The sequence below is a fragment of the Salvia splendens genome, chromosome 2 (genome assembly GCF_004379255.2).
Source record: "Salvia splendens isolate huo1 chromosome 2, SspV2, whole genome shotgun sequence".
NCBI classification, from domain to species: Eukaryota; Viridiplantae; Streptophyta; class Magnoliopsida; order Lamiales; family Lamiaceae; genus Salvia; species Salvia splendens.
Window position 1 is genome coordinate 22,537,596 of NC_056033.1, and position 19,387 is coordinate 22,556,982.

The window sequence follows — 19,387 nt, forward strand, 5'->3', positions numbered from 1 at the left end:
GTTGGCTATATGATCAGCCAAGAACCTCGGTATGGTTGAACGCCACAAGAACTTGCTCAAAGTATCTTGATAAGTTCCAAACAAGTGAAAAACTCTACAAAGAGAATTCAACTCACAAGACAAAGTCTATTTTCGTATTTGATCAATGGTGTCCTCAAATGACATGCTTACAAGCCTATTTATAGGCTAGAATGGACTCTTGAAAGTCTCATATCATTAGTACAACTTAAGACCTTTAGAATGACTCATAATAAGTGAAAAGTAACTCCTAAACTATTGGTGTGACTTTAGGACATCTAAAGTCACTTATTTAACTCAAAAAGTAACTTAAAAATGACTCTTCATTTTGGTTGCTCCAACTTGGACGAAAATGCATCATGTATCTTCAATTTGGGCCTCCAAAATGTGATATATATAGTGACTCAAAACTTCATGCATTGGGCTGCCCACTAACTTGAATAATATTCACCATTTGGCCCAATGTAGATTGGTCTTGGAATTGGGCTTTTATTTCATCAACTAAAAGCATCATGGACTCCTTTATCTTCTTAGCTCTAGCTCTTGTAATTGGTCCACTTTGAATGAACAATGGATCCATCTTCTTGTCCTTGTAGATCAGCTTGGGTGTAGCTCCATCATTCCCTTCTTCTTCAAGAGGATTCGTCCTCGAATCTAATTCACCAACATAAGGAGATAAATCAGATACATTGAAAGTAGCACTTACATTAAACTCACCAGGTAAGTCAAGTTTGTAAGCATTATCATTGACTTTTCCAATCACTTGGAATGGTCCATCTCCTCTTGGCTGCAACTTGGACTTTCTTTTCGAAGGAAATCTCTCCTTTCTCATATGCAACCAAACCCAATCTCCCGGCTCAAAGATGACTTGTTTCCGACCCTTGTTGGCTTGCTTTTTTTTTTTTTTTTTTTTTTTTTTTTTTTTTTTTTTTTTTAAAAAAACACCCCGAGGGGCGGAGGGTTGAGGCGGACCCACACCTGTGCATTACCAAAAACCAATCAAAACAGCCAACCATACACCGAGTCGCCCAAAAGTGACGACTCGCCAAGACATGACAAATTAGAGTACAAAGAGGGCCTCCCTAGCGACTAGGATGGTCATCTATCTACTCTCAAAATTCCTATTACAATTTGATGCAACCTTTGCATCCCCAACGACCTTTGTCCATCACCTAGTTAAGGCCCACAATAGGGATACCTCCGCAAGGGACATGCCCTCCTGGGTCAAGGACCTCGATGGTGCCCTCTATCTCCCGGTTGGGGGGCCCACATGCGACACTCATGGAGCAAATGCTCGAGTCATTCGCACCCGATGGGACACTCCCAAATGTCACCGTAGCAACATTCTCCTTCAAATGCCAATCATCACCGTTTGGAGCCTTGGTGTGCATACCGCCCTCATGTATCTTTCCCTTCCTCTTCCTCAACACCAATTGGAAGCCATCCTTGTCCACACTTGGGTGACTCCTACTAGCCACCCTTGGCTTTGCCGATCCCGCACCCGATGTACCCTCAAAGTTCTCCGCATGGTTGTTACAATCTTTGGCTTTATCCAATTGTCCAAAGGACGGTGGGGTGCCGGACCAAGCATCCGCCTTTGGACGCCACTCACGGCGGATGATCTTGGCGGGATGGCTCGAGTGGTTCTCCTTGGATGGTGCTCGGCGCTCCTTGTCTCTACCCCCGAGCCTTTCTTCCTGTTGCATGGCAATCCTCTTTCTCATGCCCAACATGTTTACAATTAGCACAGAAAAGTGGAATACGGTCCCATGCCACTTTGTACCGTGAATCTTTGCCTCGGATATTAAGGATGATCTCTTTCGTCGGAGGAATAGAGATGTCAATCTCTATGCAAATCCTCGCGAAGGAGAGTCGGTTTTGATGGATTGTAGCATGATCGGCTTGTAGTGGCTTGCCTAGTAGTTTACCAATCGCCATGAGAGCCGATTCCTCATAAAGATGCGCCGGGATTCCCATGATGTTGCACCAAACGGCAACAACCGGCGACTCGAAGAAGGTATCAAAGTCCGGCGCCCACTTAAACACCCTCATCGGGTGGATCGCAACAAACCAAATGGGGTTCCCATTGGGGCCATTTAAGACCTTAGCATAGTCGGCCATCGCTTGGAATTGAATTAAGATATGCTTAGCGTTCAAGTATTTCCAAGTAAAAGAACCCACAAACCCCAAACCTCCAAGGCTTTTTTGAATTTGGGAGGAGGATGGGAGCGAGTGTGAGAACTTTCCAACGACGGCTAGCCCTAGCTTCTCCGAGAGGTCGTCCGTTTCTGAATCGGAGAAGGTAAGGGTTGGTGTGCCATCAAAGCATCCGGCCTTCCCCACGGCTTTAATCTTGGTGTCATCCAAAGGTATTGGCTCGGCCTTAAAGGCCTTGAACGTGGCTGATTCTCCTTCCACGCTCCCCGACCCCTTTTGGGGGTGGGGTAATTTCGCCCCCTTCCAAGCTCCCGCCGGCGGCACCAGGTTTTCCGGCGAGTTTTCCGGCCGCTGTGCGTCGGGGGTCCGGTCCCCTTTGTGTTCTTCATGACCGATTGGTATGGGAGGAGGGTGTGTGGCACATGGAGTAGAATTTGAATTCAAATTGCCACTTACCCAAAGAGAGCCCCTTGTTGGCTTGCTTTGCATATTGTTCTGTCCTCTTTTCAATGTTGAGTCTTACCCTTTCATGCAATCTTTTCACCATTTCGGCCTTAGCTTTTCCATCAAGACTTGCACGATCTTCAATAGGTATTGGAATCAAATCTAGTGGGCTCAATGGATTAAAACCATACACAACTTCAAATGGAGAAAAGTTAGTAGCAGAATGAACACTTCGATTATAAGCCAATTCAGCAAAAGGTAAGCATTCCTCCCAACTTTTCAAGTTCTTTTTAACTAAAGTTCGTAGTAATTGAGACAAAGTCCTATTAACTACTTCAGTTTGTCCATCAGTTTGTGGATGACAAGTAGTAGAAAACAAGAGTTTAGTTCCTAACTTATTCCTGAACACTCGCCAAAAATGACTCACAAATTTAGCATCTCGATCACTCACAATTGATCTAGGAACACCATGCAAACGGACAATTTCTTTAAAGAACAAATCAGCGATATGAGATGCATCATCAGTTTTGTGACATGGAATAAAATGTGCCATTTTTGAAAACCTATCAACAACCACAAAAACTGAATCTCTACCTCTTTTTGTTCTTGGCAAACCAACAACAAAGTCCATTGAAATATCCTCCCAAGGTGCACTAGGAATTGGTAACGGTTTGTACAAACCATGTGGGTGTGATTTAGACTTGGCTTGCATGCAAGTTATGCATCTTTTACAAATTCTTTCAACATCCACACGCATTTTAGGCCAAAAGAAATGTTCATGCAAAACATCCATTGTCTTATGGACTCCAAAATGCCCCATTAAACCACCACCATGTGCTTCACGCACAAGCAATTCACGCATAGAACCTTTAGGAATGCACAATTTATTTTCTCTAAACAAATAGCCATCATGCCTATAGAACTTGTCAAATGCAGCATGCTCACAAGCTAAATAGATAGAAGAAAAGTCCGGGTCATTATCATACATTTCCTTAATCAACTCAAAACCAAGCAACTTAGAACTCAAATTAGTGATCAAAATGTACCTCCGAGACAATGCATCAGCCACAATGTTTTCTTTTCCCTTTTTGTATTTGATTACATAGGGAAATGATTCAATGAATTCCACCCACTTAACATGTCTCTTGCTAAGCTTACCTTGACCTTTCAAGTACTTGAGAGATTCATGATCCGTATGAATTACAAACTCTCTAGGCCACAAGTAATGCTGCCATGTTTCCAAAGCTCTAACCAACGCATATAACTCCTTGTCATACGTTGGATAGTTCAATTGAGCTCCTTTCAACTTTTCGCTAAAGTAAGCGATTGGCTTTCCATCCTGCAACAAAACAGCTCCGATGCCTACTCCAGATGCATCACATTCAAGCTCAAACATGTTATCAAAGTTAGGCAAAGAAAGAATTGGTGCAGTTGTAAGTTTTTCTTTAAGGAGATTAAAAGCATGCTCTTGTTTTTCTCCCCAATAAAAACAAACATCCTTTTTCACAATTTCATTAAAAGGTGCAGCAATTGTACTAAAATCCTTGACAAGCCTCCTATAAAAACTTGCAAGACCACGAAAACTTCTAACTTGTGCTACATTGTGAGGAATTGGCCATTCTAAAATAGCTTTCACCTTCTCCTTTTCCATTTCAATCCCATTAGCACTTATAACAAAACCAAGAAAAACAAATTTATCCATGCAAAATGAACACTTCTTGAGATTAGCATACAATGATTCTTTTCTTAAGGTGTCCAAAATAGCATGCACATGGTTAAGATGTTCATCCACATTTTTGCTATAGACAAGAATATCATCAAAATAAACAACCACAAATTTTCCAATGAATTTTCTCAAAACATGGTGCATCAATCTCATGAAAGTGCTTGGTGCATTAGTTAAACCAAAAGGCATGACTAACCACTCATATAGACCAAATTTTGTTTTAAAGGCTGTTTTCCATTCATCTCCTTCTCTAATGCGAATTTGATGATAACCACTTTTCAAATCGATCTTACTAAAGACAACAGATCCATGCAATTCATCAAGCATATCATCTAGCCTAGGAATAGAATAGCGATACTTTACAGTGATTTTGTTGATTGCTCGACAGTCGGTGCACATCCTCCATGATCCATCTTTCTTAGAAACAACAATTACCGGCACAACACATGGACTCATGCTCTCACGGATTTTTCCTTTCTCCAACAACTCTTGCACTTGCCCTTGAATTTCCTTAGTCTCTTCGGGATTGGCCCTATAGGCTGGTCGGTTTGGTAGAACTGCACCGGGAACAAAGTCAATTTGATGTTCAATACCTCTTAATGGAGGTAATCCACTTTGTTCATCCTCGGGAAAGACATCCTCGAATTCTTGTAAAAGAGACACAAAAGTACTTGACAAAGAAGTGGTTAATTCGTTAGTGGTAAACAAAGACTCTTTGTACACTACGATGAAAACACTCTTTTCTTTAACTATTGCACTCTTTATTTCTTTTGCTCTCACATAGAAATTCTTTTTTTCTTTTCCCTCATTCTTACTTTTCTCTCGACTCTTTTTCAATGCCCTCGCTTTTTTTTCTCTCAACCTCACGAGCTCTCCTTGCTTGAGATAATTTCTGTTGATCTTCTTGAACTTGTTGAGGTGTCAAAGAGACAAGCATGATAGACTTGTTGTTGTGCGTGAAGGTGTAGTGGTTGTGAAATCCATCATAAGTCACTCTTCGATCAAACTGCCATGGCCTCCCCAAAAGAATGTGACTAGCATGCATTGGCACAACATCACAAAGAACATCATCTTTATAATTGCCAATTGAAAACGAAATTAGAACTCGCTTAGTCACTCAAATTTCTCCACATTCATTAAGCCATTGTAGCTTGTACGGATTAGGATGTTTTTCCATTGTTAAGCTCAACTTTTCCACCATTTCAGAACTTGCAACATTTGCACAACTACCACCATCAATAATCATTATGCAAAGTTTACCTTGGACCAAACACCTTGTGTGGAAGATGTTCTCCCTTTGTTGATCATCATTTCTGTTTTGCATGTTTAGAGCCCTTCGAACGACCAAAAGTTCTCCATGTTCTGGTCCAATCTCCTCCAATTGTTTATCCTCCTCCTCATCATCATCATCATCATCTTCACGTTCACTTTCAGATTCTATCTCTCCATTTGGCTTCAAAATCATCACCCTTTTGTTTGGACATTGAGATGCAATGTGTCCAACACCTTGACAACGAAAACATTTGATATCTCTATTTCGAGTAGAAGTAGAAGTAGAAATACCTTTACCCTTCTCAAATTCTTTGGACTTGGATGTCGACGCTTCATTTTGGGGTTTAGAACCTGCCCCAAAATTGGATTTGGATGAAGTCCACTCTTTTGTCCTTGAAGAATGAGAACTTGTTGAAAAATTCTTTTGGATTGTTCCCTTCTTCTTCAATTGTCCCTCCACCTTCATGGCCATATGAACCATGTCCTCTAACTCCACATAGTGTTGAAGCTCTACAATGTTTGCAATCTCCCTATTCAGCCCACATAAGAATCGAGCCATAGTTGCTTCTCTATCTTCTTCAACATTTGCCCTAATCATGGCAATCTCCATGTCTTTGTAGTACTCATCAACAGATTTAGTACCTTGTTTCATAGATTGTAATTTTTTATACAATTCACGAAAATAATGAGAAGGTACAAATCTCTTTCGCATTATGCCTTTCATTTCTTCCCAAGTCGAAACTGGTCTTCCTCCATATCGCCTTGTACTAGTTGTCAATTGATCCCACCAAACTATAGCTTAGTCAGTGAATTCAATAGCAGCAAGCCTAACCTTTTTCTCCTCGGAATAGTTGTGACATTCAAAGATGAGATCCACCTTTCTCTCCCACTCCAAATAAGCTTCGGGGTCACTCCTTCCTTGGAATGTTGGGATCTTCAGTTTGATGCTTCTCAAATCACCATCAACTTCATTTGTACGCCCTCTTCTACCGTTTCCATGCCTCTCATTTCGATGCTTGAAGTTCCAGCCTCTCCAAGCGCTCTGAAACACTTTCCAAAACACGTCCAAGCCTTCTAGAATGTTGTTGCAAGCAACGTAGGATCAATTTGATTTTCATCAGTAGAATCCATCCTCACAGTTCACTCGTGTATCACACAAAAATAAACCTCACAAAACACTCCTGTATATCACTCGTTGGCTTTTACCTCCCCTCAAATAATCTCACCACTCAAGCCTTTTACCACTCTTTCTCTTTTGCAAAGATAACACAAGTAAAAAACAAATCAAGAACAAAAAAGAACTAATAACGACCAATCAAACTTCAGCCCTTGAACAAACAAGAACTAATAACGACCAACCAAACAAATACAAATCTCTTACGCATTATGCCCTTGAGGTGAAATATGTATTTCATTTTTTTTCTATTTTTTCGGTTTATTTTTTCTTTTTTTTTCAGTTTTTTTTGTCAAGGATATGAAAGATAAACAATGTAAGATAAAGCTAAGGATAGATCAATACCAGTTGGCTCGTGATACCAAATGATATGGATTGGGATACGACAAAGGACCCGCTGGATATATTGATCCAAGAACCCTACGTATAAGGTTTGACAGTGGACTCCCTTGATTGATAATCTGGTTCGATCCACTTCCAGAGCTTGGAAAACCTCGACCCGTTGGCTATATGATCAGCCAAGAACCTCGGTATGATTGAACGCCACAAGAACTTGCTCAAAGTATCTTGATAAGTTCCAAACAAATGAAAAACTCTACAAAGAGAATTCAACTCACAAGACAAAGTCTATTTTCGTATTTGATCAATAGTGTCCTCAAATGACATGCTTACAAGCCTATTTATAGGCTAGAATGGACTCTTAAACCACATGGGAAAGATGATTGCAGCCTTTGCGGCACCGCTGGACGCCCACTCATCTCTGGAGGCAGAGCTTAAGGCCATTCTCCTTGGCCTGAACATGGCAAAGGAATTAAACCAACCAATATGGCTTGAGGTGGACTCCGAGCAAGCGTTCAGGCTATTCAACGGAGCAAGTTGGGGTCCGGCCCATACTCGACATGAAGTTGCACGCCTAATAGCCTGCAAGCACCAAACTACACTTCGTGCCTCCTTCATCCACCGAGAAGGCAACAAGGCGGCTGATTTCCTCACCAAGATGGGCATGGAGAAGACTGATTTATACCGCATGACTACGCTTTCAGCCCCACGGTCCTTAAGGCCATGATCCGTTCGGAAGAAATGGGGATCCCTAATATCAGAGTTCGAGGAGATGACATCAATTAGCTTTGGAATCCACTTGTTGTGTTGATTGCTCTTTTGGAAAGAGTATGATGAGGTCCGGGCATTGTGGGTTCGGACCTTGTACTACTCTTGCTTATTTTGTGTAAGAGCATCACTTTTGGGTGTGGCCTTGCTCTCTACTTTTGGCCATGCAATACAGGGATGAGAGACCCACGAACCCTCCACCGTGAAGGTGTTAGTAAAAAAAATGGGAGTGAAAATGCAAAGTTGGAAATCTGGAGCTATTCTGCTTTTCCAGCAGTCTGCTGCAACATTGCCAGCAACCGCTGGCGCCCAACGACCGGTAAGCCAGTAGCGGTCCGCTCTAGGAATGTTATGCATTAAGTCATGACACGCCCAGCGGCCGCTGGAGAATGCGTGGCGATCGCTACCGAAAGTCCAGAGAGTTACGGGATGATTGATGGTGACTGCTGAAACAAGTGCAGCAACCGCCAGCCAAAGGTCAGAAGCCTCAGATCAACTCATGGCGACCGCTAGCCAAGGTGCTGCGGCCCGCCAGGAAAAAGCGGCGAGAAGAATTTGCCCTACTTTCTCTCCAAGATTTACCATATTTTGCAACTATTTTCCTTATATGAGAATGGGCGATTTCTCCCCTATAAATATCCCCCAAAGCTTCATCAAAAAGAGATCTTCTCTTGTGCAAGGAGTTGAAGAAGGATTCAAGATCATCAAGGCTACAAGGATTCAGCCTTTGGGTTTTATTGCTTTAGTTCTTATGTTTTCATTGTCTTCCCTTCAATCTATGTTTTTAGCTTATTGTCTTCCCTTCAATCTATGTCTTCCCTTCAATCTATGTTTTCATGTGTATCTAAATTCATAGGAATCTAGGGATGTGTTAGTAACTTTTATTGGTTTATACAATTCCTATTTCTATTTAACATCCGTTTGTTCTTATTTTGTTTCTTCCATCATGGTGGAGGGTTCGTGGGTCCCACATCCCTATATATCGAGGCCACACCTAAAAGTGGTGTGCCAATAGAGACAATAGGAGTAGTAGGCGGTCCAAACCCACATGGGCGGACCTCATCATACTCCAACAAGAGCAAAAACAAGATCACCTATTCTAGGGAGGCTCTTCCCCTCGGACTTGAAGATTAGGGATTCCCACTTCCTCCATGCGGATCATGGCCTTCAAGAGCCGTGGAGCCGTGGATGTGGTCATGGGTTGGAATTCATCAATCTCGGATCCCATTTTGGCAAGGAAATCAGTCGTCTTATTTCCTTCGCGGTGTATGTAGGTAGTGCGGAGGGTGAGGCACCGCTTGTGTAGGGCGATATGTACCATGGCCTGTCAGATATTTGCGTGCCCCAACCTTTTCCTTCCACCAATTTAATTGCTTGCTCGGAATCCGCTTCGAGCCATATTGGTTTCGCAAATTCCTTAGCCATTGTCAAGCCATGGTGCATAGCTAATAACTCGGCCTCAAGAGCTGAGTGTGCGGTGAGCGGGAGCGCAAAGGCTACTAGCAACCTTCCCGAGTGGTCTCGGATGAGGCCTCCGCCCCCGCTTTTCCCGGTTGCTTTGCAAAACGCACCATCCGTGTTAAGTTTCAGCCACGGTTGGTCCGGAGGGTTCCATTTGACCATCATGGCTAATGGCTGCGGACTTCTTAGGGCGGCGTGACTCGGGATGTTGACTCCAAGCCGAACGCCCTTCCAATGCTTCGGCTTGAGGCTGCCGTTCGCCATGCTATTCCGGATGAAAGTGAGAGTCTGCCAAACCACATTGTTCGCCTTGAATTGGACTTCTTGGTGCTTGCTTCTATTCCTTTCTGCCCAGACAGACCAGAAGATAAGGTAAGGTATGAGGCGACTGAGATGTTTCCTACCCGGTTGCTGTAATCTTGTCCCCCAGACTTCGAGCCTAGTTGGTATGGTATCGTTGATCCGAAGTGGTGGGGAGGAGCCTTCAAACCACCCATCAAATTCCCTCCACACCTTCGAAGCGCCCACTCCTTGGATGAAGAGGTGTTGTAGGGTGAATGTCTCATGTGGGCTCCCCAACCGGGAGAAGGAAGGCTTCATCGAGGAACTTGATCCGGGAGGGATCGTTCATCGCGGGGGTATCCCTATTGCGGGCCTCAATTAAGTGACGGACCTTGGATTTTGTGATGTGAAGGTTGCACCATGTTAATTGTAATAGAATAGTGAAGAGTACATTGATGACCACTCTAGTTGGTAGGGAGGCCCTCGTTGTACTCTAATTGGTTTTGGCGAGACGTCACTTTTGGGCGGCTCGATGTTCCTGGTTGTTCGTTGCAATTGTCCTTAGCAATGCACACGTGTGGGTCCGCCTGAACCCTCCACCCTCGTGGTGCTTTTGATTAAAAAAAAAAGAAGAGGTGTTGTAGGGTCTGTGTGGTCTATGGGGGCAGCATTGACACTTGGACGCCAGCTCGATCTTCCGCCATTGGAGCTTCTAGTCGACTGGAATACGGTTAGACAAGAGTCTCCAAATAAAGATGGCAATGGTTGTAGTGAGGCCTGCCTTCCAAATATCTTCGAGTCCTTGGATGATGGGCCTTGTCACCCGGAGTGCTTCCCAGGTTGAGGCTAGCGAAAACTCACCACGCCGGGATAAGGTCCATGTCGGTACGTCTGGCTCCCCGGAGAGAATCGGGGTGTTGAGGATATCGGTAACAATCTGTTGTGGGAGGCCAGCCTTGTCATGGAGTAACTGCAATTTAGGTTCATCCCAAGCACCTTCCGTGATGAACTCCGAGACTGTCGTACCATGGCTGCCCCTATCGTCAATGCAAAGCCCCCTGAGTGGTTCGTTGCCCATCCAAATGTCATCCCAAAAATAGATCCTTCCAGCCCCAACAATCCATCGTATGTGCGGGTGCGCATGGCCCCAAGCTCTGGCCAGCCTCTTCCACGTTGGGCTACTCCTTCCTGAGGTTCTCGTGGTGAGAGGCGATGATGTTGAACAATACTTACACATCATGTAGCGTGCCCATAGAGAATTCTGTTCTCGGAATCGCCACCACAGTCTAATGTTGAAGGCTCGCAGCACCTCCTTGAACTTACGAATTCCAAGCCCTCCTTCATTGGTGGGGAGGCACATCTGGTCCCAACTAATCCAATGGGTTCGTTTCCTTTCATTTGACGAGCCCCAAAAGAAACGCGCCAACTGTTGGTCAAGGAGCTTAAGGGAGCCGATTGTTGGCTCAATAGCCTGAAAAATATGGATATGGATTGCCTCCAGGGTACTCTTGATGAGAGTTAGCCTCCCTCCAAAGGATAGATGTCTATGCGCCCAACCGGAAATCCTTCTTGCAACCTTTTCCCGGATAAACATGAACATATCCGTGCGCTTGACTCCTCGATATATGGGGACTCCCAAGTAGAGGAAGGGGAAAGTCCCCCGAGCAAAGCCACCTTCAGATTGGATTGCATGTGCCCATTGTTCATGAACTTCTGCGATGTAAAAGTTGCTTTTGGCGAGGTTGATCTGTTGCCCGGAGACTCCCTCATACCCATTAAGACATGCTCTAAGTTGGCGAAGAGGGTTCTCAGCCGCTTGTGTAAAGATAATGATATCATGGGCGTATGCTAAGTGGCTTATTTCCATACTTCGCCTCGAGGCTTTAAATGTCATCTCCCTCCGACCGAGAATTAGCTTGTCAAGGGCCCTCGACAAGTAATCCGCCGCCATTACAAACAAGGCAGGTGAGATGGGGTCTCCTTGTCGTAAACCTCGGGTTGATCTGAAAAAGCCAGCGGGGGCACCATTAATAAGAACAGAAAACCAACAGGAACCAACACACCTTTCAATAAGGCTGATCCATGGCTCCGGGAAACCCATGCGTCGGAGTACTTTTGTAAGGAATCCCCACTCATAGGCCTTGGCCATGTCAATCTTGATCGCCACGTTTGGGGCCGGGGAGCACCTATCAATCTCATGGAACATTTCTTGGGCTAGGAGAACATTGTCGTTCAGGAGCCGACCCTTCACAAAACCAGATTGGTTGGGAGATATGACCTGCGGCAAGAAAGGTGCGAGTCTGGCCGTTAGGACTTTGGTAATGATCTTATTGAGGACATTGCATAGGCTAATAGGGCGGTAATCAGCCCATGTCTCGGGCGACGCCTTCTTTGGAATAAGAACTATGTTTGTGGCCGTGACACTTCGGGGGAGGTAAGCCCCTTTGAAAAACTGAGAGATCGCTTCCACAACGTCCCTTCCAACAATCGACCAACATGCTTGATAAAACGTGGCCGAGAATCCATCCGGTCCAGGTGCACTATCCCCGTATATCTCAAAAACTGCTCTCTTCACCTCGTCCGGATCCGGGGCCTTATGAAGGTTCGTAAGGTCATCCGAAGGCGGTATTTGGTGGATCAAGTCTAGGTCCGGCTCCTCGAGCGCTGGAATGTCTGGAGCGAGAAAACCCTGGAAAAACTCAACTGCCAAATTGCGAATCTCAGCATCATCCGAAATCTCCCGGCCATTTGTCCGAATGGAGTGGATTCGCAACCTGACCCTCTTCTGTTTCACCCAACTTTGATAAAATATGGAATTCCTGTCTCCCTCCGCAAGCCACCTCAAGGCCGCCTTTTGTCGCCAAAAATCCTCCTCCATCTTAAGTAAGAGGATGTATTCGGCGATGTTCTTGTTTATCTGGGTCCTGTTCCAGGGCGTGGGGTCATCTTCGAAATTTGCTTGGGCCTTTGCTATCTCTTCTTCCATCCACGTGAGATTAGCATGTATGTTCCCAAAGACTTCTTTGTTTTTTTTTTTTTTTTTTTTATATAACACCCCGAGGGGCGGAGGGTTGAGGCGGACCCACACCTGTGCATTACCAAAAACCAATCGAAACAGCCAACCATACACCGAGTCGCCCAAAAGTGACGACTCGCCAAGACATGACAAATTAGAGTACAAAGAGGGCCTCCCTAGCGACTAGGATGGTCATCTATCTACTCTCAAAATTCCTATTACAATTTGATGCAACCTTTGCATCCCCAACGACCTTTGTCCATCACCTAGTTAAGGCCCACAATAGGGATACCTCCGCAAGGGACATGCCCTCCTGGGTCAAGGACCTCGATGGTGCCCTCTATCTCCCGGTTGGGGGGCCCACATGCGACACTCATGGAGCAAATGCTCGAGTCATTCGCACCCGATGGGACACTCCCAAATGTCACCGTAGCAACATTCTCCTTCAAATGCCAATCATCACCGTTTGGAGCCTTGGTGTGCATACCGCCCTCATGTATCTTTCCCTTCCTCTTCCTCAACACCAATTGGAAGCCATCCTTGTCCACACTTGGGTGACTCCTACTAGCCACCCTTGGCTTTGCCGATCCCGCACCCGATGTACCCTCAATGTTCTCCGCATGGTTGTTACAATCTTTGGCTTTATCCAATTGTCCAAAGGACGGTGGGGTGCCGGACCAAGCATCCGCCTTTGGACGCCACTCACGGCGGATGATCTTGGCGGGATGGCTCGAGTGGTTCTCCTTGGATGGTGCTCGGCGCTCCTTGTCTCTACCCCGAGCCTTTCTTCCTGTTGCATGGCAATCCTCTTTCTCATGCCCAACATGTTTACAATTAGCACAGAAAAGTGGAATACGGTCCCATGCCACTTTGTACCGTGAATCTTTGCCTCGGATATTAAGGATGATCTCTTTCGTCGGGGGAATAGAGATGTCAATCTCTATGCAAATCCTCGCGAAGGAGAGTCGGTTTTGATGGATTGTAGCATGATCGGCTTGTAGTGGCTTGCCTAGTAGTTTACCAATCGCCATGAGAGCCGATTCCTCATAAAGATGCGCCGGGATTCCCATGATGTTGCACCAAACGGCAACAACCGGCGACTCGAAGAAGGTATCAAAGTCCGGCGCCCACTTAAACACCCTCATCGGGTGGATCGCAACAAACCAAATGGGGTTCCCATTGGGGCCATTTAAAACCTTAGCATAGTCGGCCATCGCTTGGAATTGAATTAAGATATGCTTAGCGTTCAAGTATTTCCAAGTAAAAGAACCCACAAACCCCAAACCTCCAAGGCTTTTTTGAATTTGGGAGGAGGATGGGAGCGAGTGTGAGAACTTTCCAACGACGGCTAGCCCTAGCTTCTCCGAGAGGTCGTCCGTTTCTGAATCGGAGAAGGTAAGGGTTGGTGTGCCATCAAAGCATCCGGCCTTCCCCACGGCTTTAATCTTGGTGTCATCCAAAGGTATTGGCTCGGCCTTAAAGGCCTTGAACGTGGCTGATTCTCCTTCCACGCTCCCCGACCCCTTTTGGGGGTGGGGTAATTTCGCCCCCTTCCAAGCTCCCGCCGGCGGCACCAGGTTTTCCGGCGAGTTTTCCGGCCGCTGTGCGTCGGGGGTCCGGTCCCCTTTGTGTTCACCATGACCGATTGGTATGGGAGGAGGGTGTGTGGCACATGGAGTAGAATTTGAATTCAAATTGCCACTTACCCAAAGAGAGCCAACACTTCCTTCCCCATGCAAAGTAAGCTTTGTCTTTTCCCTCATTTGTGAGTCACATGCATCCAACTCCTCACATGTCACCCCCACATCAAGACAAGGATGCACATGCTCCCTTGTACCTTCCACATGCTGATGGTTGACCAGCACCATCTCCTTGGCTGTTACATCACCGTTCCGGCTGGCCGGCGCCGGCGAAGTTCCGGCTACCCCCTCAAAATCGGAGTCCTCTAAATCACACGTTGGTGTACTCCCCTCCTTGTCTATTTGAGCTGATGCGTTCAGCACCTCCCCAACACAAGCTTGTTCAACCTCCGGCGACCCCCTCCCTTCACCCAGATTTGATGTCGACTCCTTCTTCGGTTCATCTACCTCCCGGGAGCTGGGTTTGAATGGGGGGTCCACTAGGTCATCGTCCGAGATTCCGGCAGCAAAATACCGCTCATGGTCGAGAAGGAGTAAGTGACCCGTAGCTGTTTCGAAGGGGCCCGGCTTCGCCATTTGAGCAAACGTTCTCCTCGGATACCCATCGGAAGGCAGCTCTCCTTCCGGCGACGCCGTCCCCTCATCATTTTTTCCGGCGAGTAGCTCCTCGGCCATTTCGAAGATCATTTTCTTCTTGATTCGACTAACCCCCGAAATAGTCTCAAGGCCTGCGCGTTTCAGCTCACTTCGGCCTCTCTCGGGGAAAGGAGTCCCGGCCCTCTTTGTCTTTGGCCGTGGGATGAGAGGGAGATTCCGTTCCGGCGAGTGAGGAGATTGGGTCGTGTGAGATGAGACCGTAGCAGCCTCAACCGCCGGTTCACCACCGGACTTCACCATGTGTCGGATGCAACAATCACATTTCACCTCCCTCAAAGGGGAGGGAGGGAGAGAGGGCGGATTCTAGTGAGAAGGGAGAGCGTCTCTCTCTAAAAAGGGAGACGAGTACACTGGGGAAAATGACTCCCAAAGACTTCTTTGTTCCATGTCTTTAACACTTTTTTGCTTCGTATCAACTTGATTTGGAGATTTAGGAGCCCGGCCGCCCCGGTGGGTTGCTCCCAACAGTCTTGGACTATCTCCATAAAGCTTTCATGTCGGATCCACATGTTTTGGAAGAGAAATCCACTTCCCCCGGTGTTAGGTCTTGTCATCGGGCCATGATCCGATGTTACTCTTGGCAAGTTGGTCACCCTCGAAGCCTCAAAAATCTTGGTCCATGCCTCGCTCACAAACATCCTGTCCAGCCTTTCGAACAACCAGTTTTTGGCCCACGCGTACTCTACTCCATCGTAGCCCGGGTCAAGGAGGCGGCAATCTTCAATAGTTTTCGCAAAATCAATCATCTCGCCCTCCCTATTGGTATCACTCCCAACCCGATCAGCATGTGAGAGAATCGTATTGAAGTCCCCTCCCATGGCATTCCATCCACTAGGTTCGAGATGTCCCTCATTTTGTCCCATAATGGGTATCGTTCCGATCTTGAGCACTTTGTATAGACGGTCGAGACAAAGATGGGGCAAGTCATGCGTTGGGAAGTTAACTTTCCATGTAGAATCTGATCTCCATCTTCTTCAATATCAAAATGAGCCCCTTCTTCGGTGAAGATCCAAACCTTGCCGTTTGTGTTAGCGCCTTTGAAGTTTAGTCCGAGCGCCGTAGAGTATCGGTCCGGATTGGGGGTTGTGAGTGGCTCCATTATTGCAAGAAACATAACATTGTGACATTTAATTAATCTCTTTAAAACGTTTTGGGTCGACGCATTAGCGACTCCCCTAGCGTTCCAAAACATTAGATTGTAAGACATATTAACAAGTTAGGTTCGTACCCGGAAGGTATGAAGGCCCTCCTTGAAACAAGACAATCCGTCGATCCTCCTCCCTTGTGTGTTCCCCGGCGTCAATTTGCAAAGGGGAATCCTCGGCATGCTCCAAATAAGGTTGGATATCCATTGCCGCCACATTCTCCTCGCCACAACCCTCAACATCGTACTCTCCATTGTCCATGAGAGTGTAGTATTTATTCGTACTCATGACATCTCTAGACATCTCGTCTCCATTCCATCCGTTCTCAATTGAGAATGGCCGAAACCCCCCACTCGAGCCTCCTCGTCCACCCTCGCGGGACTCCGGGGACATGCTTCGATGTGAGCCATCTCGATCCCATGTCCCGTCCCTAGGTCCATTAACCACCTTAGAATCTCGGTAGGGGCCTCTTGCATGCTTGGTTGCCGATCTCTCCAATTGACCTCTTTTAGTGTTTTGCGGTTCCTTATCCAAGCCGCCCACTTCTCGGTCTTCTCCAACTATGTCCGGACCCTCCCACGCCGGTTGTTGCCCTTTGGTGTAACATCATTGGAATCCCGGTGCATCTTTTTAAGGAATCAGCTCTCATGGCAATCGGTAAACTCCTCGGCAAGCCACTACAAGCCGACCATGCCACAATCCATCAAAGTCGACTCTCTTTCACGAGGATATGTGTCGAGATTGACATCTCTACCCCCCCGATGGAAGAGATCATCCCCAATATTCGAGGTAAATATTCAAGGTACAAAGTGGCATGGGACCGTATTCCGTTGTTTTGCGCCAATTGTAAGCATGTTGGGCACGTGAAAGAGGAATGTCACGCATCAGGAAGGAAGGCACGTGGTGGAGACAAAAGTCACTTGTTTAACAATGCCGCAATTGTAAGTTAGAGAGAGACGCTCTCCCTTCTCTCTAGAATCCCCCACCACGTTTTGAGTTCCCACATCGCCGCCTACCCCATTCTCACTCGGCTCACCACTGTCGACGGTCCCCCTCACGCCCCCGCTCCACCAGCCACCCACCACCCTCCCGACCTCGGATTCTCACCAACCAACCCACTCCTTTGGCTAAGGCACGAACAAAGCTCCGGAGCGGCTGGTGACTCGACTCACTCTCTCGATCATGCCGGAGCTCCTGCCGGATCCCCCCCCGGAGTCCGAAGAACCGCGCACCATCTCGGACCAGCTAATGGTCCTCCGGTCGGCCGAGGACCCTCTCTCGGACCAGCCAATGACTTTCACGTCGGAGGAGTCTCCCTCCATAATTTTTCCCTGCAAGAAAGTGGCGAGGAAAACTTTGAAAATGAAGGTGAAGGCACGGAAAAGTACACCAGCCCCTCCCACCAAAGGCACTGGTCGGAAAAGGTTCGTACCCTCACCGATGCCGGAGGACAAGCAACTTAGGAAGAAGATTGATTTCGGGGCCGAAGGGAGCTCGCCGGTCGGAAGTCCAAAATGCAAAGGCCCCATCTTCCCGACGTCGATGGAGCCCTCCCCTAATCCCAACGGTGAAGATGAAGCTAAGATTAATGAAGAACTTGCCGGCGCCAGAACTGTTGGCAACGCTCCGGCCGATGACCTTGCGGCCGGCGCAAACGCGGGGACCGGTGACGGAGGAGAGCACAACCCCCCACATGATGGCTGCTCGGAGAGAGATGGCTCTAGCATGGGTCAAAAGGCCTTGGTGGACGCGATAGTCAACTTGCCCGAAATGGGCACAACAACAAAATCACTTTCCGAAAGTTCCTTGGCGCCTTGCCACTTCGGAACACCACGTGATGCTGGCCCCAATGCATCCGTTGAGCCCCCAAAACAACAAAAATCTAGCTCCTTTTTGCAGCAACCCAACTTTCCCGAATTGGCTTGGAGACCAAAACCTCCTTCCGAAAGTGGGCTAACTCCTTTCCGTCCCAAGAGCTCACGTGAGACGATTGTCGTGGAGGCCCCAACGCAACCAACAAAGGCCGAAATCATCCACTTAGCCGCCTTGGACTCGGCGGAGATGCTAGACACATTGGTTGCGCAACCTCTCATTACGGCCGGTCACAAACCACTGGAGTTCCCCCTAAACTCTTCGGGATGCATGCAAAGTGTCACACACACACCTCGGGATGGGAATGAACCCTCTCTTGAGGACTTTCCCCCTCTCGAACGAGGACGAACTAGCAAGCTCCGAGCTACGTTTGAGGCTAGTTCGGAACATTACAGTGCGGAGCTCGGCCAGCCGCGACCGAAGTCGAACCCTAACGTCTACCGAGAAAAGCCTTTTACCGAGACGACGAACAAGGCCACGCCTAGTGCCGAGATGGTTGCAGTGACAAGAGACACACCAACACCCAACGATACGCCTATGGATGATGCCGAACAGATCCTCACCGAGAAGGAAAAAGCCGAGAAGATCCACACCGAGAAAGAAAAAGCCGAAAAGCCGAGAATGGAAAAGCCGAGAAGGGCACACAACGGCAACGTAGGTGCCGAGAAGATCCACACCGAGAATGGAGAAGCCGAACTCAACAATCCGAAGAGAAATGGAAACACACCTAAGTCCGCGACGGATGCCGCAACACAAGGGCCGAATGTAGTTAATCAACTTGGGGGGGTAGAAGCTACACCGGGGCCCTCGCCGTGGCCGAAATCGATGGCGGACTTGCTTAAGGGTACCCCGTCGGGCTTGGCGAGTAACACTCTACAAGGCCGGGGTGAAGGCGCCGCAAGCCACCCCGGTCGGCCGAAAACGATGGCGGACATGCTCAAAGGCTCGACTGACCCTACCGGCCCCCAAGCCTTTGAACCGGATAAGCTCCAGAACATTGGATTTGCTTCAGTGTCCGACGGCATCCCGGCCATTTACTTCTCCGGAGCGGAAACTCAAAAGCTTGCTGAGAGCATGGGACACGCCATTGTGGGTAAGTTCTCTCACTCTATCCCTACGGGACTGCAAATCCAAAAGACCCTCGATAATATTAAACTTCGGTGTGGATTTAGTTGGAAGTACATTAATGCTAAACATATTCTCATTCAATGCGAGGACTTGGCGGACTATGCCCGAATCCTTGGAGGCCCAAGGGGTACGCCCGTTTGGCTCATTGACCGACACCCGATGAGGGTCTTCAAATGGTCCCCGGACTTTGATGCTTACTGCGAGTCCCCCATTGCGGCAATTTGGTGCAACCTAATTGGCCTCCCCATTCATCTTTTCGACCAATCCGCCTTATTCGCCATCGGCAAG

The 19,387-nt window shown here is 47.3% G+C and overlaps 1 protein-coding gene across 1 annotated transcript; it reads right to left on the minus strand.

Annotated features, from left to right (window-relative positions):
- Positions 1 to 971: 971 nt before the first annotated feature.
- Positions 972 to 15,273, minus strand: LOC121791833. The gene is made up of 2 exons (XM_042189658.1): positions 14,364 to 15,273; positions 972 to 2,631 (listed from the first exon to the last, which is right to left on the minus strand). Exons 1-2 carry the CDS (start codon positions 15,192 to 15,194, stop codon positions 1,696 to 1,698), a joined length of 1,767 nt encoding a protein of 588 aa, XP_042045592.1. The 5' UTR covers positions 15,195 to 15,273; the 3' UTR covers positions 972 to 1,695.
- Positions 15,274 to 19,387: the final 4,114 nt, after the last annotated feature.

Coding starts and splice junctions, on each gene's coding strand:
- LOC121791833 (XM_042189658.1), bottom strand. CDS start 15,194: ATGGTGAAGTCCGGTGGTGAACCGGCGGTTGAGGCTGCTACGGTCTCA. Junction 2,632..14,363: donor GAAGTGTTGGCTCTCTTTGG/GTAAGTGGCAAT, acceptor GGCTCTCTTTGG/GTAAGTGGCAATTTGAATTC.